The sequence below is a fragment of the Artibeus jamaicensis genome, unplaced genomic scaffold, assembly GCF_021234435.1.
Source record: "Artibeus jamaicensis isolate MK-2021 breed Jamaican fruit bat unplaced genomic scaffold, CSHL_Jam_final scaffold_461, whole genome shotgun sequence".
In the NCBI taxonomy this organism is placed as follows: domain Eukaryota; kingdom Metazoa; phylum Chordata; class Mammalia; order Chiroptera; family Phyllostomidae; genus Artibeus; species Artibeus jamaicensis.
In genome coordinates this window covers 325,469-352,184 of record NW_026522045.1, presented here as the reverse complement: position 1 = coordinate 352,184, position 26,716 = coordinate 325,469, and the positions used below count along the sequence as shown (strand labels likewise).

Sequence of the window (26,716 nt, the reverse complement as noted above, 5' to 3'; positions counted from 1 at the left end):
TCTTTACTCTTGTTATAAATTCTCTAGTCTCCTAGCCTCCAGTTTCACCTCTTTCCAATAACTTCTCATCTATTTTAAATTTTGGATCTGGCATCAAAAACTCAAAAGCATACAGATTCTAAGCAGATAATACAATTGAGCAATGCATTGCAACTGTAGAAAAGTAAACACTGAGTAACACTTGAACCCAGGGTAAAATGCAGTAAGTGGTGGACTGCAACAAATTCAAGAGCATATTACCCATTCAAATGAGACAGATATTATTCAGGTACAGGGACTATGGGCAGCCACATGGGAACATGGTCTCAGTATTACAAAATTACTCTGTTTCAAGTGAAAGCAGAAATTTATACTTATATGTAAACTCCCAATGTTTAGGAGCTGACAAATCAAAATTTTAAAAAACATACTACCAATGCTACAAGCCAAACAAAACAAATCTGTGGGTCAGATAACTTGCAGGGCTGCCATTCTACAAGCTGTACATGAGATTTGTGGGTCTCTGACTTTAAAGTACAAAATCACTTAGGCAGCTTACTAATGCAGATTCCTGGGGCCCACACCAAATAAATTCTCATTCAGTAGGTCCACTGAGGCTCCAGAAGCCATGATTTTTAGCAAGTTTCCCTGTGGCCTTTAGGCAAGTGGTCCTAAAAACACTTTTTAACAAGTCTGTGTGAAAGGGAGTTTAAAAAATTAAAGGAAATGAGAGGAATGAAAAAAATGGAAACTATTTCCATATTTTTAAAAAGCATTTAAAATACTTTAAATATTGGCATTTGCAGTCCCAGAGAAATACAATTTAATGTCACACGTTTCAACTTTGAACAATAGTGCTTATTCATAAATACATTTTCAAGTAATATATGAAACCAGTGAGAGTTATTAATAAGTTACTTTTTTCAATGTACTGCACATCTCAGATCAATAGTATAGCAATAGTTATAATCAAAATATAAGGTGGTGTTCTAAAAAATCAGGAACATTTAATTTTGTTTACTAAAATCTACTTAAATGTGTTTTTATAATATTTTCATTGACCCAATCCATATAAAAATGCTGAAATGGAATATTCTATAATCCATAAATTCACACTTCACTCTTCTCTTTTGAATTCTGAATGCATTTTCCCATGGGAATTTTGAGAGTGGGGTAGGGAGGAAGGGTGGAAAGAAGGACTTAGTGACTCAGTTTCTAGCCTATTTTAACTCAAACTATTAATCTCTCTTGTCTCTGAATCCGACATTTGTATGGTACTAATTAAATACTGATGTGTATACAAGGCTTACTTTCCTTATAATAACTATAAATTCCTTGATAACAAGCACCTATATTCCATGACTCTTTATCCTTCAGCCCTAAATAGAATATTAGGAAAATGAAATATACTACAATATATACCAAATAAAGAAATAATGTCTATGGGAAAATGTGTCCCATACTATTAAGCAAAACAGGGAGAGGGACCAGTAGCAGGAAAAGTTCACAGCCATCATCATCTCCAACTTTTTGGCAACAAAGTCAGATGGGAGGGAGACTGAAGAAGTGAATTGTTTCCAGCACCACCACATTTATGGAGGTCACTGAGAAAAAACAAAGCAGAGATGACTCCACTGGTGATTGGGCTGCCAGGTCCCAATGAAGGGAGAAGCCCTAGGAGACCTTTGCTCACCCAAGACCCCAGGCACCCTGGGAGAATGATAAGGCCATCTGGGAAAAGCAAACAGCCAGATAGTCACTAGGACTGGGGCTAGCACCCCCACAGATAGAACCGATTTTCACATTTAGCCTTTGTACTCTGCTTCTGCCCCGTAGATAGAACTAATTACCGCATTCTGCTTCTGTATCCCGCTTTGCCACATAGACAGGAAGACCCCTAGGCTATATAAACCCCCAAGAATGCTTTGTTCAGGGCTCAGAATTTGGAGACTGACTCCTCTGGGCCCATGCACGTTAATAAACCTCGTACTCCAGAATCCCTCAGTGTCTGGTTGCTTCATTTTCCTATAACACCAAGGCAGCATCAGTGCAGAGGAAAAAGGCCAGGCAATTATTTTTGGCTCTAAGTTAGCAGGAGTGCCTCTGCCCTACCGCCTTTCATATAGCCATGTAGTAATACTATGTGTTTTGAGGGCTCAAAAGGGATTTTGCAAGAATCACAAAACTTTCGTGAGAAAGTTGTCTAGCAAAGGACAATTCATGTTCTAAAGGCCTATGTCTTTTCAGAATTTTGTAATCCAACAAGGAGCTAGAAAATTTTCCCAGCCTATACCTTGCAAAATGATGTTCCATTTCTATAGCTACAAACCACTGCATAGAAAATAATCATTCATGTTCAATAAAATACGTGATAGGTACTACCTCTAAACTCAAGAAATAAAAAATAATCAGAAAACATTCAAGCTTGGTCTAATTATCTTTGTCCTTGACTAAACCAAACACCGAATAACAGTTACGTAACATAACAGAAAGACAGTTTACCTTTACTTTTAAGGGAGCAGCTAAATTTTAAAACTCTCTATTTCTTTTTAAAGTTTTACATGCAAATAAACATAATAAACATAATAATAATAATAATAATAATAATAACAATGTTGACATATATTACTTCATCCACATGTTATAAATCAGGTTCTGTGTAAAAACTATATTTGAACACAGATTAACATATAGTTTGATATGCTGGGTATATGAAATCCTTTGCATATGGACAAATTTTCATTCCTCTTTTATCTTAAATTCATTTGGACCCCTCTAGTAAAAAAGCTTTAAAAGCTGTAGTAATGAAACCTAGCTTAGCTGACAGTGCCTCTTAGTACAAAGTTCACTTGTTTAAGTGAATTATTGTTAAGTAGAAAATTCAAGTTGAAATCACAACCCTAAGACTACTTTGCCATGGTGTGAGCAATGTATTTCTCTTACTTTGTCACAGGAGATTCATACAAGAAAATGGGAACAACCAAATCACGACAACACCTCAGTGAGGATAAATTTACCTAGTTTTGTATATATAATAAATCATGCAGCTTCTCTTGGAATATTCCAGGAACTGTAATTCAGTCTAGACACAATACATTCAGGTTGACAGCAACAGCCTTGTATGCTAAGTAAGCTACCTGACCTTTAGAGAAGTATGTATTTGTAAAAAAAAAAAAAAAGGCAAAAACTTTTAGACTTAGAGGCACAGATGAACAGGTTGGGAGCAAGGACCAATTAAGTCACCACAAAATTGTAAGGTATCAAAGCACATGCTATTTACAGTACATGTTTAATTTCACAAGTTCAAAGTTATCAAATCAAAGCATGTCAAAGCATATCAGAATTAATACATGCCTTTATATTTGCACTACAAACATGCCAATTACCACAGTTTTGACAAAAGTTTTAAAACTTCGTGATGTTTCCAATTATAAAAAGTCTCCAGTGAGGTCTGATAACATCACTCCCTTGCTCAGATACTCTGCCCAGGTTACAGAATGAACTCCAAAGTGTTTAAAGGAGCATTCAGTATTCACTGCAATGAACTGTAATCTCCCTCCTCCAGACTGACCTCCACCACTCTTGCATGTATTAATATACCGGGGCCTATTTTGGCTAGCTTTTTTCTTAAATTTTTCAATTTAAATTTATTTCTTAAATAAATTTATTTTTTTAAGTGTCATTGATTTAAGAGGGTTAGGAAGATGGGTGGAAAAGAGGAAGGGATTAAGATGAACAAATTGCCAGTTTGTTCCATAATTCCTCAAACTTGCCCTAATTTCCTAGCCCCTGGCAGCTGGGCACATTGTTCCCACTACAGGGAATGCCCCTCTCTAGTACTCTTTACGAACTTAAGACCCTCTTCTACTGCCAATCTTTCCATGAAGTCAACCCAAATACTACCAGCACTTTTTACCTCTCCAGTAGCCCTTAACACATTCCACCTCGCACCAGTGTTTTGTGCACATAAGACTTTTCAACACTGTGTTCCTAGTGGGGGCAGGGACTATTTATTTTAGTACCCTAGTAATGCTTAGTACAGTACTGGGGTGGGTTTCTACAAAAGTCATTAAATTAGATTAAGTGCTGAGCAAGAAGAATTTCAGAGCAAGAACCTTTCCAATTGAATAGCTTGCCCAAGTTCTCAGTAGTAAACTAACTATATATAGCTCTAAATCAGATATTTGTGGACAATCTCCAGCCATCTTCTCAATCTCTATTATTTCTCAACTAACTTAATCCAACAATGATGAAGTGTATTAGGATGAATGTATTAGACTCTGAATGAGGCTTGTGATAGGAAGAAAAAATAAAACATAAAAATACTAAGTATACTTTTACAGAGTAGAAAAACATTATAGTTCATTTTAAAATTTTAAATATAGTCTGTTACTTCTAAGAAGGTGGTGGCATGCTACCACAAAATAACATGTATTTTGGAATCAGAATCAGTTAACCTCTATGTGACTCAGTCTCTGTATCTGTAAAATGAGGGAAATTACTATACTTAGCATACACATTTATGATAAAAATTAAGATGGTGATTTAAAGCTCCCAGAAGAATGTGTGGGAAATTGTAGATGCTCAGTAAATGTTAGTTCCTTCTCTTTGCCTCACTTTTGATTTGGTGAAAAATGCTTCATATGATTGATCACCTACATTCAGTTAAAAAGCAAGTTCGGTCACAGCCTTTCTTCTAAGACATAACATTTTAAAATCAATGACACTTAAAAAAACCCTGCATTTACATAACTCTAAAGTTGCATACATGATAATTCCTCTATTGAGAATTTCCTCTCTTGTAACCTTACTAAACTACTCTTCATTCTCCAAGACCCAGAAGCAAGTGTGACCTCTGTGAAATCCTTCCTCTGCCTACCTAACACAGTATGTGGCATTCCAACAGCACTCTGCTGAAACCTATTTATTATAGGACTTACTACTTTAGACTCATATGTCCCTCTTCTCTTGCTAGGCCATGAACTTCTCACGAGTAAGACATATGTTTAATTGCGTTTATACCCTCAGCATGATGCCTCATTCATAATAATAATTTCACATGTGTGGAATAATTATACACTGTAATACACATTTATAATAAGTATAACTGTGACTATGACCATAAATGTCACAGAATAAAGTGTCTCTCTACAGGAAACTCAAGGTTGAAGGGGAGTGCACTGACCATGTCATTTTCAATCAGGCAATAAAGATTTTAAGAAGTTATATGAAAAAATAAGAGGAAAGCACTTGGAATTCACTGAAGAGAGAAAAAAGGATAAGAGGTCATTTCAGGCAGAGGGGGCAATGCAGCTTACAGCTTCCCTTAAATAAAGGGGCAAACAGAAAAAAGAAAAGATAAAATTAGGTAGTCTAACAGTAACCCCGAATATAAAAATAAGCTGATCCTGTCAAATTGAGGGAGAAGTAACTGATTAAACAGGGAAGTTAACTTTGCTTCAACTGGACCAGAAATCATAAAGGTCATAAAGGACTAATGTTATAATAATACAGTGTGGTGATAAGTGAGATGAAAGTAAATCTTATATTTAAAATATAAACTTTACAAATACTGTGTGTATGCATGTCTATGTGTCTGTGTATGTTCAGGGAACTGACATCAATCCAATTTTTATTTTCCCTGAAAGAAGAAAGATTATTAGAACCACTGCCATAAAGAATTCCAGGTTTCACATGGATCACAGAGAAATTAATCAACGTTTTGCTGTTTGTAGTACGACTGCACCATAGTTGGGAGATGCCTTTCAGCAAACAATGATATAGTAAAGAATTTAGATGTCAAAGTAGCTAGAAAGGTTTGGCTCCAACTGCATTCAGGTAGCATTTGAGGAAGCACATGATTGCCTATAATTGTATGTGGAGAAGAGCAGATAAAGATAATGAGAATCTTGGGGGGTCAGAGGCAAGGAAAGGTGTTACTTTGGGCAATCAATAAATCAAGAGGTAGAAGCTGCCAGATAATTCCATACCATGGAATCTAAAATCCGCACAGATGATGAGTTAAAAGTGACTAACATCAAAATTTGTTGAGGTATCATGAAATCAGCAGGTGGAAAAATAGCCTTTTAAAGGCATTTATGACGATTAATTTTATTAGAGGTCAGATATGAGACAAGTGATAAGAGGTATAGTTTGCAACTACAAAATTGTAAACAGTCCATTCCAGCAGATTTCCAGTAGTAGAAAGAAAGGAAATGAAAGTAAAATTGGTAGGAGTCAATGAAACAAACAATGCTTCCTGGAAGACAGGGATGATCTGGCCCTGTCACCATACAGAGGAAAGAGAATGGAGAGGAGAGAAGAGAATGGAGAGGAAAGAAGAGAATGGAGAGTAAGAATGGCTAGGGAGCCATAGGAATTTTTCATCCTAGAACAAAAACTCACAGGGTCCAAAGCAAAGTTTCTCAACCTTGGCACTACTGACATTTGGGATGAAATAATTCTTTCTCATGGGTGTAGTGATGGGGGCTGTCTTGCACACTATAGAATGTTCAGTAGCATCCCTGACCTCTACTCACTAGATACCAGTAGCACCCCTCTCCCATTTGTGACAATCACACATGTCTCCAAACATTACCAAATGTCCCTAGGAGGTTAAATTGTCCGCCCACAGAGAATCACTGCTGTAAAGCAAAGAACATATTTTTGGAAACAAAGGAATACTACATCCTTCCTTATATGTTGCCTGAAACACAAAACTCTTTGGGTTCCATGATATCAAAACAAAAGAAGGACATCAACAACCAGGATATTTGAAGAGAATATGAATCTGTAAGAAGAGGTAAGAGGAATATTTTAAATATATAAATGTTAAAAATAATTGGTCTGCTTAATTATCAGCTTTCCCAGTTATATTTGTATCATTATGTGAGCTTAAGACATCCTTTACCTTGTTTCACATTTATTGTACATAGTTCAATGAAAAGAAACAACATAGAAATTTTAACTCATTAAGATTAGTGATCATAAGTGTGAAATCAACTGATTTCAGGCATATACTGGTGTATGCATGATCTATTTCACTCATCACATTTTCTACACTTAAAGGCCCTATTTTCCTTTTAGGAGGGATGATGGTTAAGGATGAGAGACTAGAACTCAAGTCACATTAATGAGCTTCCATATTATTTGACATTGAAGCTCATAGTTTCAGGCTCTATTACTCGTCACACATCAACACAAAAATAGTTTGTCACAACACTTCAGTAGCCTAATTAAAAGAGATAGCACTTGGCTCAATATGCCACACTTTTATAGCAGCCAATCTTTAAGCAAAGCAGACACAGGAGGCAGCAGGAGAAGGTAGGTGGTTCTTGGCTCACCCCTAAACAAGAAATAATGCATACTGTGTACTTTTGTAGTAGGAGATAGCATTAGTTTGTCCAAAGCAGTTTTACTTCACACAAAATTTCACAAACAGAAGGGGAGTGGGGAGAAGAAGGTGAGTGGGGAGAAGAAGGGAAAATGTAAAAGATGAAGCAAGCAGTATGGCTTGCAATGTTCAGAAGTGACTCTCTTCATGGCTAACATACAAAGAACAAAAAAGAGAATTGTATTCAATATGCAACAGTAGTAAAGTACAGTAGGCCTTGTGCTGACCATGAAATTATTTAACAGAGGCCAGACTAGTATTTTTAAGAATTATGTTCATGTAGCCTTAAAATCCACAGCCACATCAGTTTTATCTTCATGGCTCTTTTCTAGCAATGGTCACATGACTGACCACTACTTCATGGCAGTGATTCAAAGAGTGTTCACTTTTGATTATCAATGGCACTAAAATGAATGGCTGTGAATTCTGTCTTCTAAATTATACATAAGGATACTGGAAAATCTAGGCCAGGCCCAACCATCACCAGTCTAGGGAGCCACTAGGAAGGTCTTCGGGTCAATTTAGAAGTACTCTGAAGTTTACGGTCTTAGGCGCTATAGAAAATCATGGTTAAAAGCAAAGGATTTTATAGTCACACTGGTATAGAATTCCAAATTCACCACTGTATATCCTTGGGCAAATTACATATGTGCTGTGAGCCTTTCTCCTTACCTACAAAATAACTGCTGTGAAAATCAAATGAGTTACTATTGATGGGGAAGAGTATGTACCATCAATCCTTGAGCATCCCTGCACATTCTTGCTGGGAATGCCAAGACTGAAAAGCCCTGAGAGCACTTTCTCCAAAGCCATTTCCTAGGGGTTTGTTTATAGCAGTGCAGAAAATAGAGTAATAATACCTCCTCTCCCAAACATAGAGCAGGCTTGCATTTGCTTACAATAAAAATGATCAATCAACTAAGCTCAGTGTTCCTCTTCTCTAATACAACTCACTACCTATGCAGGCACCTATTCTGGTCAATTTCATGGGACTTAAGACCATAGTGAACCAGCATGTCTTGTTGACATTCTAGCAACTGCTATGCAATGAATAACAAATTGTGTTCTGTTTCTGACATAGGAGTCTTGTATCTTCTGCAACCATCCAGGGAACAGCAACACAAATTGGTAAGCAGAATTAAATCCCAGACCTTACACAGTTCTTGACAGATACATGCAAGGCACTAAGAATAGCAGCCACTATATACAAGATTGTTCATTGAGAATCAGCTCTGGGCAGGCTTAAAGCACTGCCCTTGATCAGTGAACTAAGGCATACTACCCAAATATCAGGATGACCTAGGGCAGAGCCAGCATTCTCAGGGCCCTGCATACAGTGTATGGTTAAAACAACGTTGATGTGACCTCCACCGAACCATGCTAACTCACACTCCAGAAACAGGACAGTAAATTAAACTGGGATCTTCACCCATTAGCATTCAGCATTAACAGTCATCTTTCATGATTGTCAACTTTTCATCTAACTGGAACCCAGATGTCATGTATTTATGTTAGGGCAGATTCATTACTGCTCTCAGTAACCTTTGATTCCCAGTACATCAGAGCTTAATGAAACCTTGAAGACTGTTTATTTCAACTCCCTTATTTTACAGAATAAACTGACACCCAGAGAGAAGAGAGATAAATGACTTACCCAGAGTTACATTTTAAAAGTAGTCAGCTTACTCTCTATATAACCTCTTTAAACTGCCAGGAACTCTTTTTTAAAAAAAGATTGGCCCTGGCTGGTGTGGCTCAGTGCATTGAGCACTAGCCTGTGAACCAAAGGATCACTGGTTCGATTCCCAATCAGGGCACATGCCTGGGTTTCAGGCCAGGTCTTTAGCAGGGGGCGCTTGAGAGGCAACCACACACTGTTTTTCTCCCTCTCTTTCTCCCTCCCTTTCCCTGTCTAAAGATAAATAAAATCTTTAAAAAAATACTTAATAGGATCATTTGGATATCCTGTTTAGCCTATTTCAACTCTGTATATTATATGAAATACTTTAAGATTCTATAAAATAAAATGTGGGGTCTTAAAACCATGAAGTAGTGGTACCAAGAACAAAATGCAGTTTCTACTAGTTTATCGTAACATGGTTGGCCATGGGTGTGGATGGGAAATGCTTTTAAATAAATTTCTGTAATATTCAGTAATTGATTAAACATTCAATGGCCATCCTTCTGCATGTTATTTCTGTGGCCAGGCAATAGCATTCACCATTAATAATATTACTGAAACCAGTATAAATGACAAGGAATAAGATGATCTTCAGAATTAGAAATACACAAGTGATAATAGAATATTTAAAGGGAGGGGGTACAAATCAAGGATTTTTAACATAGCATATCTTGATCCCCAATTAGCTACAACAGATGGTAGGAAGATGATGGAAAATTGGGCCCTGAGCCCTGCACAATTCCTACTTTATAATTTTTATACATAGATATGGCTACTGAAAAACTTAGTATTTGGTCTCAGACCTACTCAACTTCTATAAAAACAAGAGTGCCTGGATTTCACAGAAATACACAAGACCTTCTAAAAATGATTTGATGAAACAAGTATAGGCTATACTGAGAAAGCCTAAGAATTTAGAGATTAGAGAACATGAGTTAACCCTGCTTTGATTAAAAAAAAAAAAACCATGAAAAGCCAAAGCACCAGCATGGATAAAATCCAGGCTTTTTTTTTATTTTGCAGTGTAAAATTATTCTTCTCTTTAACAGCCTGTTTTAAGACGATTAGCTACTCAACCAAAGGGGAGGAAACATGTAAGCTAATGCACTGCCAATGAAAAACAAGCTGTGAGATCAGCCTACAAAAAGATTGTTTCTACTCACGAATGTTTTATGTACACACTGACTTTTCCAGAAACATTGATTTTGTAATGTGAAGTACTCAGCTATAAAGCATATTATTAGAGGAAATGCTTCTGCCAAATTTATTTTAACCTATCTTAACTGGCTATATGGTCTTACCTTATATCATGAGCAATGTAAATGAAAATAAATTGAGGTTGTAACTTCCCCAAAATGCAGTCTTATCCTACACAATCTGTGACCATATGAAGCACTGTGAAACAATAATGTCAAGAAAATTACTGGGAAGAGTGCAGAAAATGGGGAGCCTTAAATAAAAGGAAGTAATTAACATTGACCTGCAGGCTATATCCTCAAGGACACAGCACTCTACATTTGAGGACTACAACAGCTTAAAAGCAAATGTTAAGGGCAGCATGTTGCATAGATAGTCACCTTACATTCTTTTTTTCAAAATCAATGACAAATGGAAAATACCTATTCTAAATGATATCCTTAAACTGTGTCCTGTATCTTGGTAAATTTCCTATTAAATTTCAGAAACACAATCCTCTGGTTTTCAGAGCAATTAGCTAGCTCATATGGCACCTTGGTGTGCCTTCAAAAAAGTGGTCCCCTGAAGACACAGTCTTGTAACTAGGCACATAATTAGGTACATGATGTGACCTGTATGGTGTCTCACCCTTGAATAGGGCCCCACTCTGCACAGTGGCCCTGGTCTCTATTACACACTTTGTTAAAGTTCAAAATGTAAGTGTACAGTCTACATAAGGTCTTTCATTCTACATATACAATCTTCCTAAACAGCTTCAGCTAACATAATATGCTATTAAGCATTTGAGAGTTGACCAGTGATTCATTTCAAAGCACATAAAACAACACCTCTATAGCTTTATCTCTCCTGGGCAAAACAAAAGGAGGAAAGGCCATCTGTCCAAACTCACAATTATCACTCATCTCCTGTTTTGAAAAAAATTGCCTACATGATTGGGTCAGTAAAAGGACAGCCTGGAAGTTGCAGAGTGGAGATGGATTACTAATCTAAGTTGACTTAATTCCAAAAGATTGATAAATTATGTACCTATCTCCTCCTGGCACAACAATAGCACTAAACTGTTGTGTAGAAGGCAGTGGTTACACAATTTCTTTAGTAAATCTGTGTGGAGAGCCTGTGGTTTTCTCAACTTAATTCCCATGCTTACCCACTCCACCCATTCCCAGCTCTATCACCTTAGTGTAGCCTGGCTTTCAATTTTAACCCCACAAATGTCTAACTAAGGAGACTTAAAAGTTCAGAATTCTCTGTAAGGGTTTGCACACCAAATACACACACAAAAAAAATATTACCTCAAGTACTAAAATGACATTTGTAGTGAAATAAAAACTAGAGCTATTAACAAACTTATGTGTCTGTATCAAAAAGCCAATATGAACGCTTTATGCATAGAATTCAAGGACACATTTTCTTCACAAAATTCTCTACAACATTTCCCTAAGAGGAAAATTCTTACGTATAAACCCCACCCTACCTGAAAAAATGCAAAATGAAAAATGAGCGATTATCCAACCAGTGAGTGGAACTAAAAGTCTTAATTTGGTCTATTTTCTATTATACATAATAGCTATTCTAAGGAGTCACTTCGTATTTTTATAGTGAACTTTTCCAAACACTTCTACAGAATTAGAGACAAAAGAGAACTTAATTGGATATGATACTATATGATAGCACTTTCTGTGGAATGACTTTGACTGTAATGATTTTACCATTAATTTAAAGCTGTATTTGTTTAAGGAGCTCAATGACATGTACATTAATTAGGTACAGATTAGATCAAAATCTAATTATTTTTGAGGTTATTGGAGATATTTGATTATAAATTGAGTGTTAGGTGATGCCAAGGAATATGTTATTTTTATAAAGATATGACAGTAGCATATAGTGGTTATATTACTTAAAAAGGAATTTTTGTGTACTAAGTCCCTAGGACTAAAATGACATGATATCTGGGATTTGCATTAAACTACTTAGCGAGAAAAAATTTAAAAAGATGAATGAAGCAAATGTTGAAAATTGAGATAATATTGTACAGGATGGGGCAAAAGTAGGTTTACAGTTGTAAGCACATGTAAACCTACTTTTGCCCCACTGTATGTAGGTACTGGATATTAATTACTCTCCTCTCAACTATTTATAGTATGTTTGAAATTTTTATGTTTTATTAAAAAGTCTTAATTAGCCCTTGTCACAAAGAAAGTGGGAACTTCATTTTACCTCTTTTACTTTTAGGTGGGTGAGACGGACCAAATAATTAAGAGCAGATAAAAATACCTTATAATTTAGAGATCTTAACCAGAGCATGTGTATCTATCACAGAACAAGAAAAATTATTCAATCTCTTGTGCCCAAGCCATTTCTCCCTTGGGGAATACCGGAATTGCTAGATGATTGACTCAATAGTCTTTGTGGAACGATTCTTTCCGAATGAAGTCTTGGATTCCTACCTAGGCTACCTAAAAATAGGCAGAAGCTTCTCACTTGAAGTAGGCACCGCAAATGTTAGAGCTCTGAAAGAAGGAGTATCTGGCAGCCAATGTGCTAGTCTGCATTTGGTAGCAATGTAGCTTCCCCTCTCTAAAGCAATACAGGAATACCTTCATTAAGCCAAAGCCTATGTAAATGGTGATTAGTAAGAATTTAGTTTTCTACATTCTTTCATGAGAAAGGCACAAATATCCTTTTCCCCAGGCTACCTTACAAAAGCAAGCATCAGGATTCAGTTCAGTGTCTATTCAAGCTAGAGCCAGAGTAAATCATTTAGACTGAAACAGATGTGGCCTGCTCAAGTAAATAAGTTTTAAATTAGTATAAGTCAATTTCTTTCTATTACTTAAATTAACAATAGCTGTGAAAATATCCAAACCTTCATTTGTATGCATCATTTTTAATTTTTTAATTTATATTTACTGATTTGAGAGAAACACTGACATGCTATTCCAACTATTTATGCATTCATTGGTTGATTCTTATTATGTGCCTTGACCAGGGATCAAATCCACAACCTTGGTGTATCAAGTCCATGTTCTAACCAACTGAGCCAGGGGGCCAGGGCGGTACTGCATCACTTTTGAATAGTCTTCCACATGGGTGTCTTCTACAAGATGCTCATTTGGACAGAAGGTATATAAATCATATTTCAAGTCACCTGGCCATCATCTTAGTTCATTCAAGCTTGAGACAAAATAAAGTATTAAAACAGCCAAAATCTAACAGAAGGAACTGGTCTCTTCTGCATGGCAAACTGAATACAGGAACACGAGAATGTTGGGTCTTCAATAACAATCACTATGGTGCTAGTGATATCCAGTAATATTTCGGCAAATGTGCTGATTCATGTTAATTGGCATATATTATGTTATGTACTATTTTCAGAGCATCCTGTTATTTACAGTGCTTTAGAGATCAGGTGGGAAAAGAATGTGACTTCATGTCAATGACATGCTGCTACTGCCAGAGCTCTTGGTACTTGGAATGAAAGCTGGTGGATGACAATTGCAATTGTTCCAAAAAGGTACAAAAAAGACTGAATCATTTTTCACTTTCAGAATCCCTGAAGCATAATGACACAGTGTTATAGGTAACTTTGACAATAAAAGTGCTAGCTTTTAAACTTATCTCTAGCAGAGACTTCTGAAGACATCAGTGACGTGGTTTCATTATTTGTACAACAGCAGCATGCTGCCTGACAAGACAAATGTCATAAATATCGAATGAAAGTTTTTTTTCACAAAAATGTTGAATGCTTCAAATTCAAAGAAAAGGGTAACATGGATCTTTTAAAAAAAGTACAGGGGCAAAAATGTTAAACTCACATCTTATATTCATTTAATGGAAAGAATTATTAGTAAAAGAAAAGAATGTATAACCTCCAAACAGACAAATGGAATTGGGGAGAGAATAAGGAATCAATAAACATATAACCAACCATATTATGGTACTGAGTTAGCCAAAAAGCCTAGTATGTTTTTTTCTGTAAAACAGAAGATACATTTTTTACTTTCACCAATAATCTTATTGATTTGGATATTCTGACTATGTCAGCTATCTCCCGCTATTGGCTTCTAGTGGTGGGTGGAGGCCAGGGGTTCTGCTAAACATCTTGCAATGCATAAGACAGCCCCACAGCAAAGCACTATTTGCCCAAAATGTCAATAGTACCAAAAGACTTGGAAAACCACTTTTGAAATGTCTGATCAGCTACAGTACCTTCTCCATACACTGCACAAATTTTTTTGTATGCATGTTTCAGCTGTGCTTTTACCTTTCTTGAAATAATAAAGAATAATATGCTGAAAATGTGTATCTTCTTCTGTCTTCAATATTAAAATGGCTACACAAAAATTCACCAATTTTGATAGCTTTTTTTAAGCACAGACTGATATGACAGCTGTCACAACACAATCTAACAAAATAGTTTTGAATGAAGTTAAAGACAACTAAGCACTATCAGAGCCATCATTGGTAAAAAACATAATGGACTTTTTTGGCCAACCCAATATCACCAACCCTCAGAATAATGTCTAGAGCACATAGGAAATGCTCAGTAAATGTTACATAAATAAAATCATAAAACTCAGTGTTTATCAATGAAAATGAAACATGATTTATCCAATAAAAAATAACCAAATTGTCAGGAATTATATAATAACCAAAAAGATAACTTAACTTCTGTTACTTCAAGTTACTAATTAAAGGCTTCAGGAATTATATACAAACACAAAGTCAAAAGACAAAAGCACCAGAGAATGTTAAGCCATTCTATACCCATTCTGCACCACTCTGTGTGTGTGAAAGGTATTCGATCTACCTTAACACTAGCCTCTCTTAATGGTTAAGTCACTGCCTTAAACATGAGATTCCATCATAACACTGCTAGAGGTCTTTGTACTACTTGACTTAAGAAAATACATTCCATGGTTGACATCAAATTACAAATTTATCTAAGGATCATGCTGTTTGATGAGATGCTACAATCTAGGCAATGTGATGAAGAGTCATAAACAAAGTTGCCTTTGTTAAAGACAATCAAAATAAAAAGGTCATTATGAGGAGGCATGGATCAAGCAGATTGAAGTAAATTTTATTACATTTTGACTGAATTAATCTTAAAGAGAAGTCAATGTCTCTGAAATGTCTCTCTGAAAAAAAATTCTCACTAATAGCCATCAGAAGCTAGGGACATAAATGAAAGGAGAGTTGTGTATAGAAAAAAGAAACCATGCCTTCATCCTCCAGTTTTCCAGAACAATGAGTAACTAAATGAAAACAACTGAATTACAAGTCTTACGAATCCAATATACGATAGCTATTAAGTTCATTTTTCTACATAATGGCAACTTTCACCTTGGCTAATACTATACTGACATTGTATAATTAACTTTTTGCCCCCAGGTGAATTATCTTCAATATCAATCACTCCTGTAGTCTGTGCTATTTTGATACTCCCTCCATCACTGACCTCCTCTCCCCAGTAACTTTAAGTGGAATCAACTGGCCTTCTCTGTACTCTCCTTCTCTCTTTTGTAACCCAATAGTTCTTGTTCTTCTATAGGTGACACATGCCTCTGAGAAACTGATGAAAGCTATGAGGCCCAGAAAAATGTAGGTACCTACATACATTCAAAATTTTTCATACAATTTTAAGAACTAAAGAACTGCTATCCCCCGCAATCACCTACACAAATAATTCCTATTACCATATGGCTTTTATAATCCCACATGTACATGAACACACACACATGCACATAATTAAGGACTATTACACTGATTGTAGCATAATACCCAAAGTAATAAAACTTAGTCTAGGTAAAGCTTTATCTTACTAGCAATATTTTAAGAATCCCAGGTGAACTATTCTCTAAAAGGCCTTAGAACAGGGGTGTCAAATTCATTTTCACCGAAGGCCACATTAGCCTCGCAGTTGCCTTCAAAGGGCCGAATGTCATTTTAGGACTGTATAAATGTAACTACTGCTTAACTAGGGGCAGGGAGCTCGGCGCTGCCGCTGAGTAGAAACAAGGTGCTGGGCAGGATAAAACAAGGTGGAGGGCTGGATATGTTTGCCACCTGTGACTAGAAGAAACTGTTGAGTAGTTCAATAAGACAACTGAAAATAAGGAGTAAGGCATTTATAATGTGTAGTACTTTACCAAGTCTTCTTATTTGGTCAACTTGGTTGCCTTGAAAAGTGCTGAAATATCCTCCTAAATTTGTATTTATTAACTCTGACACCTCTGCTTATAAAATCAGGTAAGGCTCAAAAGTTATATTTGAGCAAAAAAAGAGAGAAGTTTCCACTGATATTAAACTCTTGGATTCAAATACTTGTTCTACTACATCAAGCTATATTCAACACCAAACTAGTGTCAGCTAGGAACTGAAAGTGATATTATCTCATAACTATCTAGTTACCTTGTCAAAGCAAGTAAAACATAAAAGATGAAACAGAACAAATGGCCAAAGGAAAGAGAAGAATATAATCAAGGTGTTACTTACTAACAGGCACAGATAAGCGTTTTCTCTGGTATACTTCCTAAAAGTGAAAGATTCTTGCTGGTTGTACCAAACTATTTGTGGAAACTCTCAATTCACTTTTATGTTTGCTTAAACTTTTAATCACTGCTTAAACCAGAGTTTTGTGCTGGGTCAAAAATAAAAGGTGATATGACCACTGTCTTACCACAAACTGATAAATTTCAAAATCACATCAGAATTCTTAAATACATTAAACTTTGGTGATACACTCACAAAACTTTTCTCACTTTCATTATGGTGGGGGCACCCATTAAACCCACCTTAGGCAATTCACAAAGACCTTGTGACTCAGTTTCTTCACTTGTAATTACTGGGGTAATAGGACACATCCAGTAAGTAAATTCTCAATTTGCCTCAAGTTAGGGTGGAACTGATGAGACTTTAAACTTGTCATTTTATTCTACCCAACCAGATTCCTTCCCACATAATGGAAGGTTGTATATTTCCTGACACTATAATGCATTGACCACTGTTTCCTAACGTGAAAGGCAAATAGTACTGGACCAGGAAGTTAAACAGCTACATACCAAATTGCCATAAGAACTGGCTCTAGTTAAGTCACTCTGTCCATCCTAATTATGAACAAGTTGCTGGTTAAAACTGAAAACTAGATGGGCAACATCTGACTTGTGCTTCAGAGCTAGGCTAACAACGTTCATGCAGGAGTATGTGCTCAATTTGTGCAGGCAAACCGTTTCCCCCTATGCCACCTGAATTAAAAAGTTCAGCAAAAAAGAGGAACCCTTTTAACTGATGAGTAGAGGAAACTCCAGTATTTCCCAATCTAAGAGTGGGCCCCATAGATTTCATTCCTCTGCACATGAAGTCAGTGGCAGGAAATGAACTGCTACCACTGGTTCACACACTCTCAGGACGGTGAGACTTGTGGAGTCAGCCTAGTGGTTTTGAGAATTCTTAACCAACTAAGTAGAAGTGCTGTCCTCCTATGTCTATTCATTCACACAGGACAGTTGGTGGTATCTCCCCCACCCTTACAAAGAAATGTTTTGGGGGAGAGCACATGGAGAGGCCAGTTGGGGGGGGGAGGCACGTAGGCGCCTCTTCCTTAGATTTTCTGGTAAAGTAAAAAGAATGGGGGCCTACGTCTTGTGGGGGGTTTTTGTTCACAGGATTTTTTTTTTTTTGGTAAGTCTGTGGGTGGGCTCCCAAGTATTTGGATGCAAGGAAGAGCGCTTCCCATGCCCAGACCCTAAAAGCGTTAAAGAACCAAAAGCCAGCATCTGACAGGGGTGGGAGGGGAATAAGATCGCGCAAAGAAGCTTGGCGCCCACAAGTTGGACAAACAACACACCCTGCCCAGTAGTCAGGGTCTGCCCAAGTTGGGGTGGGGCCTTTCTCCTTCCCGAACTGCCTTCAAAGGTCTGACAAGAGTAAGAAAAGGATTAAGTGGAGAAGGGGGTGCTCTTCCGCCCCCACGCCGTCTCCGCGCCTCAGCGTGGCCGCTCGTTTAGCGGCTCTCCTGGTTGCACAGCGAGGTCGCGGTCACTCTTGGGAGGGAGCCCCGGGTGCCCCCGCGTTCAACGCTAGGAGGATCCCGGGGCTCTCTCTATCCCCAAGGCCGGCGGGGGCTGCGGGAGCACTCACCAATTTGGGTTTGTTTTTCGTTTCCTCTTCGTTGGCGGCCCGGTTCCCCGTGCTCCGCTTGGTGCTCCGGCCCCCACCAGGTTCCTCGCTGCTGCCTCCCGCTCCCGACGCTGCCGCGCCGGGCTGCTCCATCTTTCTCCGGCCCTGTCACCTGTGCCCTGTAACCCCACCTCTCCTCCACTAAGGAAGCCCCTCCGAGCGGTCTCGCTGCCTCGGGCGCTGACTCGGGAACACTACTTCCTGGGAGAGTGTGTCAGCCTGGGGAGGTGCCCGTGGAAGGACCGGGCTTCCAGGCACCCCAGACGCCGCACGCCGTTGCCACTACTCGGCGCTAGGGCAAGCCCTTCCCCTGAGCAGCTGCAATTACCACAACTGCCACCGCCCTCGGGGCGGCGTTTAGGGTGGAGAAAGTGGGTATCTATCTCTTTAAGAGGGCCTCAACACACGTGATTCATCAAAGTGCCCGCAGTCAGCCGCCCGCGCGTACAACTGCTTCCTACTCTCGGTGCGGAGCCGGCCTCAGCTACTGAGCATGCCCGGCCCAGCGACCGGAGCTCAGGGAGCAGAGTTTAAGCTGTGGTTAAGCACTGATTTCACTTCCGAGGGGCCTTTCGCGAAATGGGAGGGAACTAGTCCAAAGAGAGGAGGTGTAGCCCATTTTAGAGATAGGGAAACTGAGGCCCTTGAGGATTCCTGTGTAAGTTTCACTGGTCTATCTGAGAGTATCCCTTTTCACTAGTGTAGGCCAGAGCACCTTCTCTGGCAGAGGCCTGGCTCTGGGGTGTGGTGTTGCTACGCTGTATGGGAGGGGTTGATTGGCAAAGCAATTGGCATCCCATAGGAAAACCACCTCAGGGAGCACTGATTAATTGCCTAGACAGATTGTATGGGTCAAAGTGGAAACCGTGGGTGCTTTCTATTGCAATGATTGAATGGCGGCTAAAGAAATAGTCTTCCTTTATTCCCATGCTGTTAGGTAGTAGAAGTAGCAGGCACCCACCACTTAATCCGAGTGGGGTATAAGGTTTTTTAACCACAGCACCTGTAGAGAGTTAGAAATTGGATTGAGTGCTATGCTCAGTTTTCCGAACAACTTTTTTTTTTTAAATTGTTGTTCAAGTACAGTTGTCTGCTTTAGGGTTGTTGTGGGGAGTGAAAAAGATCACATGTGTCAAAACTTCGTTTAAAACGTAAATCAGTAGACAATGCTAGGTGTATTTGTGTAGCAGCAGCAGGGCAAAGCAGGTGTTGTGAGTCTTTAAACCTTGAGTTGTCAGGAAGAGGCCCACGCAATATTTCTTCCATACTTTTTAAACAGAGCCCTTTAAAAATAATGTTTCAAGGGACAAGGCAAGATGTGAATGAACTTCCATCAGAATAAGAGCACATATGCTAGGGAAGGTACATGAAATGTAAGTTCAAATTACAAAATCCCTAAGCAGGTCCAGATGCCTGTTACTCAGATATTGGGATGGCAAAAAAGTCCATTACATTTTTCCCTACGATGGCTCTAGTAGTGCTTGGTTGTCTTTAACTTCATTTGAAACAATTTTGTTAGATCATATTAGGACAGCTATCCTATCAGCACCTGTTTTTTAAAAAGCCTTATCAAAACTGGTGAATTTTTGTGCAGCCATTTTAATATTGAAGATGGAAGAAAATACATATTTCAGCATATTATGTTTTATTACTTCAAGAAAGGTAAAAACAACTAAAATGCAAAAAAAACCCACTTCTGCAATGTATGGAAAAGATACTGTGACTGATCAAACATATCAGAAGTGGTTTTCCAAGTTTCTTGGTACTATTGACATTTTGGGCAAATAGTGCTTTGCTATGGGGCTGTCTTATGCATTGCACGCTGTTTCACAGCACCCCTGGTCTCTACCCACTAGAAGCCAATAGCGGGAGATAGCCGACATAGGCAAAATATCCAAATCAATAAAGTTATTGGTGAAAGTGAAAAATGTGTTTTCTATTTTATGGAAAAAATGTAATGGGCTTTTTGGCCAACCCAATATCTTCAGGTTATGACTCCCTTAGCCCTTCCCCCTCCAACCTAAATTCAGCTTTGTTGAATGTAATTTGTTTATAAACATATTTACTAAGTATGTTAGGATAAGTTTGACCATGCTGTAGGCATGGTGAGGCAATTAACTTGAACGAAGGGTTAAAAAGATACCCAAACAGTTTTAACACCGGCTGCATCATTAACTGTCTTTGTAGTCATGCAGGAGGTAAACTACCCAGAGACAGCAGAAAAGAGGGAATATATGCTTCCAGAGAGGGAAGAAAAGGAACCCGAAGGTAAATTAGTTTTGTTCAAGTTTTTTGACTTAAATTCCGATGTATATTTTGAATTCAACTTACTACACGTGTGTACGTGCCCACACATGATTTAAATTACTTAATTGTTGCCCCTCCTGAAAAGTTGCATGAAAAGTGGTTACTGCAGAAAGATGTGACCTTTTTGTCCAATGCTTTCATATAATTCATGTTTGAGAGATGTAGGTGCATAGGCCATTGCCGAGGGTTTTCCAAGCTCAAATTTTGCTCAATTATCTACTCAACAGACTTTTATTGAGCTCCTTAGTGTATACCAGGTGATTTACTGAGTGTGGTGGGTTAGAAACATGAAGGGACCTCAATTCTGCCATTTTAGAATCTCACATAGTTTGTACTTCAATACAACATATATGAACAGGAAGCCTGTGAGCACATGAGGGAGGTACACACTGGGATGTCGAAGGCTCCAGAACACCTTCCCAAAGAACTGAGTCTTAAAGGTGTAAAGTCAATAAGTATTTCTTGACAGCCTAAGTGTTAGATACTATGCTAGGTTTTGTGGGTACATTGGTGAGCAAGACAGATGTAGTTTGCTCTTATGGAACTTTCTGGGTATTGGGAAGGATATTCAGGAAAAATGTATTGAGCAATTACCGAGCAAAGAAGGTGAATGGAGAACAGTCCAGGCAAAAGAAATAATGATAACATGTGCAGAGACCTTATGGTTAAGAAATTGGGGACATGAGATGGGGGCTGCAGGAGAAGAAGCAGAACACAAGAAGCTCTCAGATCATGAAGTCCCTACTTGTAGGTCTCATTGGTGTGATTTTAAAAGGAGGGAAGGCATTGTATTGATAGTACAACTACTTCTGTTTGGAGGGTGTAAATAGACTTAAAATGGATTGACGTTATTTTGGAGGTAAGATTGGGTTTCACTATCCTCAGGCCAGGTGAGGCTACATTTGAAATCAAGTTAGAGGTACCTGTAAAAGATGCATAATCTTGCCCTGGCTGGTGTAGCTCAGTGGATTGAGCGCGGGCCTGCAAACCACACAATCGCGGTTCAATTCCCAGTCAGGGCACCTGCCTAGGTTGCAGGCCAGTTCCCAGCAGGGGATTCATGAGAGGCAACCATACATTGATATTTCTCTCCTTCCCTTCCTCTCTAAAGATAAATAAATAAAATATTTTTTTTAAGATTTTCTTTTTTTTTTAAATATTTTTTATTATTTATTTATCTTTAGAGGGGAAGGGGAGGAAGGAGAGAGGGAGAGAAACATCAATGTATGGTTGCCTTTTGTGCGTCCCCTGCTGGGAACTGGCCTGCAGGGAACCAGCCTGCAACCCAGGCATGTGCCCTGACTGGGAATCGAACCGCGATCGTGTGGTTCGCAGGCCCGCACTCAATCCACTGAGCTACACCAGCCAGGGCAGATAAATAAATAAAATATTTAAAAGAAAAGATGCATAATCTTTACTGCAAAGAGTGAAAAACTCTGTTCCTGATATGGCTTACATTTTACTTTATTGTGGTTATCTCAGACCCATGTTAATTCTTGATGTTTGTTTTTCAGCATTTTGCTCCAGGTAATATAAAGAGTAATTACAAAGACCCTTCCTTCAGGCATCAGGGTCACTGGCCTCTTTTGGAAGTTAACATACAAAGGAGCCACTGATCTCCCTTAAGGACACTTTGTCCACTGATTATGAACCAGGCATCTCACCAAGTGCAGTCCTTGGGCTGATCTGACTGCACCTGCATTTCTTTATTTTTACCTTTCTGGAACACACAAGTAAGCTGGTGGATAGAGAGACAGCCTTTCTCAGGTGCTGAAGAAAGGAGGACGTTACCACCATCAGTTTGCATATCAAACATGTACCCTAGAAGCACTAACTTTTTGGTCTTTCCCTCTGGCATCTCATGAGTTTAGCATACAGTCAAATGCTAAAAAGCTAGCCCTGGGAGAAAAGAAAGATAAAAGGCTGCTAGGCTCTAGTCTTCTTGACATTGTCCTTAGATGCATCCATTCATTACCCCAGAGGTTTCTGATGATCCTTATAGTTTTCCTCTGGCTTTCGGTGTCTCCCTTCTGTTGCATGTTCTTATGTAAACAATCTGGGTCATTAATAGAGAAATTAAAGGAAATATGGATTAGATAAATATGATTAGGCAAGACTAGAAAGCTAAGTAGGTATGTATAGTCACCAAAACAAATCTGGACAGGAAGGTGAAACAGAAGGGGTTGAGTAGGCAATAGGCAGGCAGACAGCTAGACTCTGAAGTGCAGCTGTGGATATCCCAGCAGGCAGGGTCATAGAAAAATATTTATGAGTTAAAGTTTGCCTAAGAATAAAGAAGTATTTATTAAGCATGTATTATATGGCCAACACCAAACCAGTTGTCCGGCAGATAACAAAGTACCAGACATTCTGCTACACTGTCATATATGTCTTCCTGAAAAACATTGTTCTGCAAAATTGCACACGTAAAAATAACAGAGCTCTTGGGGGAAATATGGTTGAGGAAGATCACTGAAATCAAATGCAACTTTGTAATCAGAGCCCTAATGAAAACAGTAAGTATCCTGATGAAAATAGTCAAGAGATTAAATATCTGCTGTTTTTTTAACCAGCATCACAGTCATCAGTGCTTGGTAGTCCTCATACTTCTTCTTTCCCAAAGTGGGTCCTCAAGGGCAGTCACTTTTAATAGATGTTATTTCCATCAAATGTCATGAGCATATGTTTCACAATATAGTCTTTCCTATAAGTCCACTGGACAACTGCTCAGCTAGCTGCCTACTGAGCAACCTGGTGTTATAGGAAAATGAAGCAACCAGACACCGAGGGATTCTGGAGTTCGAGGTTTATTATTAACGTACATGGGCCCATAGGAGTCAGTCTCCAAATTCTGAGCCCTGAACAAAGCATTCTTGGGGATTATATAGCCTAGGCGTCTTCCTGTCTACGTGGAGAAGCGGGATACAGAAGCAGAATGAGATAATTAGTTCTATCTACGGGGCAGAAGCAGAGTACTAAGGCTAAATGTGAAAACTGGTTCTATCAGCAGGGGTGTTAGTCCCAGTCCTAGAGACTATCCAGCTATTTGCTTTTCCCAGACGGCCTTATCGTTCTCCTATGATGCCTGGGGTCTTAGGTGAGCAAAGGTCTCCTAGGGCTTCTCCCTTCACTGGCGCCAAGGAATAGACAAGAATCACGCAAGGTAACTATGCTCTTCACTCAGTTTTTGTTGAATGCAGCTTCACTTAAAGTAGGACATCAACATAGATTAATATCCTACTCATACTCTAACACTCTAAGAGAAATATAACACACATGCAGCAATCAATGGGGAGTAACAAACCCAAGTCCCAGAGTCTCAATCTGCAGGTCTGGGAGACAGTACAGTGGGCAAGGGAGCCATCGGTGTCTTGCAAGGAAGAATCTCTAAAGCCAGGTGGGCAGTGGAGCAGACAAAGTCATAAATCCAGCAAGACAGAGCCTCCAGCTGCTGATGCCAAGGGAGATCAGTGTGACGTGGAACAGCATCTTGGTATGTAGAGCTCAGCTATGTCAGCAGTGGTCTGGAGCCTGCCTCAGTTATACCCTTGATGTATTCCACCTTTATGGGTCTCTTTTTAAGTGCCTTGGCACCCTTGATGGTAAATGGGGAGTTTCCCCAGGAGCCTATCTATAGGTGATCCTGCTCTTTAGGCATTGCTGTTTTTACATGTGCATATCTATCTTAGGTGTGTCTCCTTGCCAGATATGTCTAACATAACCTAGGGAGTTTCCTTCTTGAACTAAAGTGACATGGCTGACTGGTAGCTATCTTGGTTGACACTAGTGACTCCATTTTTTTTCTGTATACTTTATCCTATCTTGACTAGACCAACACTATTTTATTGGCCCTGCTCTCCACAATTAACTATCTAACTGAGGACCCAAGTTTTTAAAAACATAGTGAAAAGTCTTGACAGCTTGATTATCAATACTCATAGCTTTATCAGATAATCTAATGTTGTGGAAAATTGGGAGTTTTTGAAGCCACTAAACCAATCACACTAAAGAGGCAGAGTCTTTATGCAGAATTCTTCTCTTTTCCTTAAAGTCTTCATATAATCCTTTTTTAAAAATTTTATTTAGTTATTTTTCAAGTACAGTTTTTTGTCTTTTCTCCCATCCCAGCCCCACCCCCCGCCCCAAAGTCTTCATATAATCCTGATACTTCTCCTTAATTGTGAGAAAGCTCACTCCTGATCACTGCAAAACTAAAAATGTTAGGAAAATTCATCCATGGACCAACCAGCTGCACTTCCACCTTATTTTTACACCATTCTTATATTTACCAATTGCTAATGTGTTGTTTGTGATAGATAAACACTTGTAATGGGATACACTGTAAAATATAAAATTTCTGCCATCAACGGGTAAAAAATCTAGCTAAGAAAACAAATGTGGGAAACAGTAAGAGGAAATTAGCTGCCTAACTCAGGGGTACTGACTCTAAATTCAACGTAAGATGGTAAAGGGGTAAAATTAAGTGGGCTTAAAACAAATCAAGTTTACAAAGAGAACGTAGAAAAACTTGAACTATCAAGCTATGAAACAGAAATCAGACTTGAATAGGCAAAGCAAAGAAAGGAAGTGAGGAGAAGCCCACATATGGAATGGCCTGGAAACAATACTGAGGAATAATGTGGAGGGGCCAGTGGGGCTTGACTAGAATGGTGAGAACATAGATGTTGAATAATAGTAGGAAACATAGTTATCCTCATAGCGTTTCCCCGTTATGTAAACAGATGTGGGTGTAAGATGTAGTAGTAGTAACTTATAGGGATATTTAGTAGGAATGTTATAAAATAAAGAAGTTATTTGAAGGAGCTGGTTTAGCAGAATAACTTTAACACTAATTTTCAAACTTACTCTTCCTTTAGTACAGGTTATTTCTTTCTAAAGCAAACTCTTCACAGAACCCCAATATATACAACAAATACCAGTCAAGCTGACCTGTTTGAAGTTAGCATGAGATCAAAGACCATACCACTGCTCATGTCCACCTGGTTTCTTTCTCAACCTCTGAGGTGCCCCTTGGAGATATCACTGCTGAAGTGTAACTAAAAGTAAATAGAGTCCTACCAGATAAGGTCATGAGGATTGGAACTAGAGTAAACAGGTTGGAAATAAAGAGAAAGAAATGAATCCAAACCATTAAAAACACACACACAACTTTCTCTCCACAGATTACATACAGGAAACAAAGGGGAGAAAATAGAATTACTAAAAGAAAACTAATTACAAAAACATTGGCCCAGGGAAATAAAAACCTACTGGTAACCTGGGAGATATTATCTCAACAGGTGCTTGTTATTGGCAAGCAGAACCAGACCAAGGAGCCTGATATCCAGAGTTAAAGAGACTAATTAGGGCAAGCCTAGAAAGCTAAGAAGGGTTCTATAATCACCAACAAGACAAGTCTGGACAGGAAAGTGAAATAGAAGGGGTTGAGTAAGCAGTGGGCAAGCAGACAGCGAGACTCTGAAGTACAGCAATGGGTGTCCCAAGAGGCAGGCATAGAATAGAATCCAGACAGTCTCGTGGTGAACAATATGCAGAGGTTGAAGCAAGCAGTATGTAGCAGGAATCTAGGCATGGGAATTGGGATTAAGAAACCAATTAGCAACCCCTTAAAAGTTCTAGCAATACCTCACTAAACAAGGCAGGACACCAGGTTTAAAGGAATTGAGCCTGCCCCATGAAGTCCATGAAGTGAAGCAGACACAGGCAAATAAAAATGGTACTCAAGACACCCAGTTACTTCAACTAGTCTGTGAGATCAGAATAGAACCAGAAGCAATAGGTCCACATGATTGATGCTAACTAAGCCACTGAGCTGCTGAAATATTCAAATCCTCTCTTACTAGGAACAGGATTGGTCCCAGTGGAGGAAAAGTGTACAATGAGGAAACACCTGGAAAAATAACAGTCACTTACCTGGAAGTAAAGGTTATTGTGTTCAATTGTGATGGTTACAGGAT

General features: G+C 38.6%; 1 protein-coding gene across 3 annotated transcripts in view; it reads right to left on the bottom strand.

The window, feature by feature from the left end:
- The window catches only part of DIAPH2 (diaphanous related formin 2), a 914,916-nt gene extending 896,168 nt beyond the window's left edge, over nucleotides 1–18,748 (bottom strand). For all 3 annotated transcript variants that reach the window (XM_037165779.2, XM_037165780.2, XM_037165781.2), the window contains exon 1: nucleotides 18,393–18,748. In XM_037165779.2, the coding sequence (XP_037021674.2) occupies nucleotides 18,393–18,524 (132 nt within the window). In that variant the 5' untranslated portion in view covers nucleotides 18,525–18,748. The remainder of the gene's footprint in view (nucleotides 1–18,392) is intronic.
- Between the last annotated feature and the right edge of the window lie 7,968 nt (nucleotides 18,749–26,716).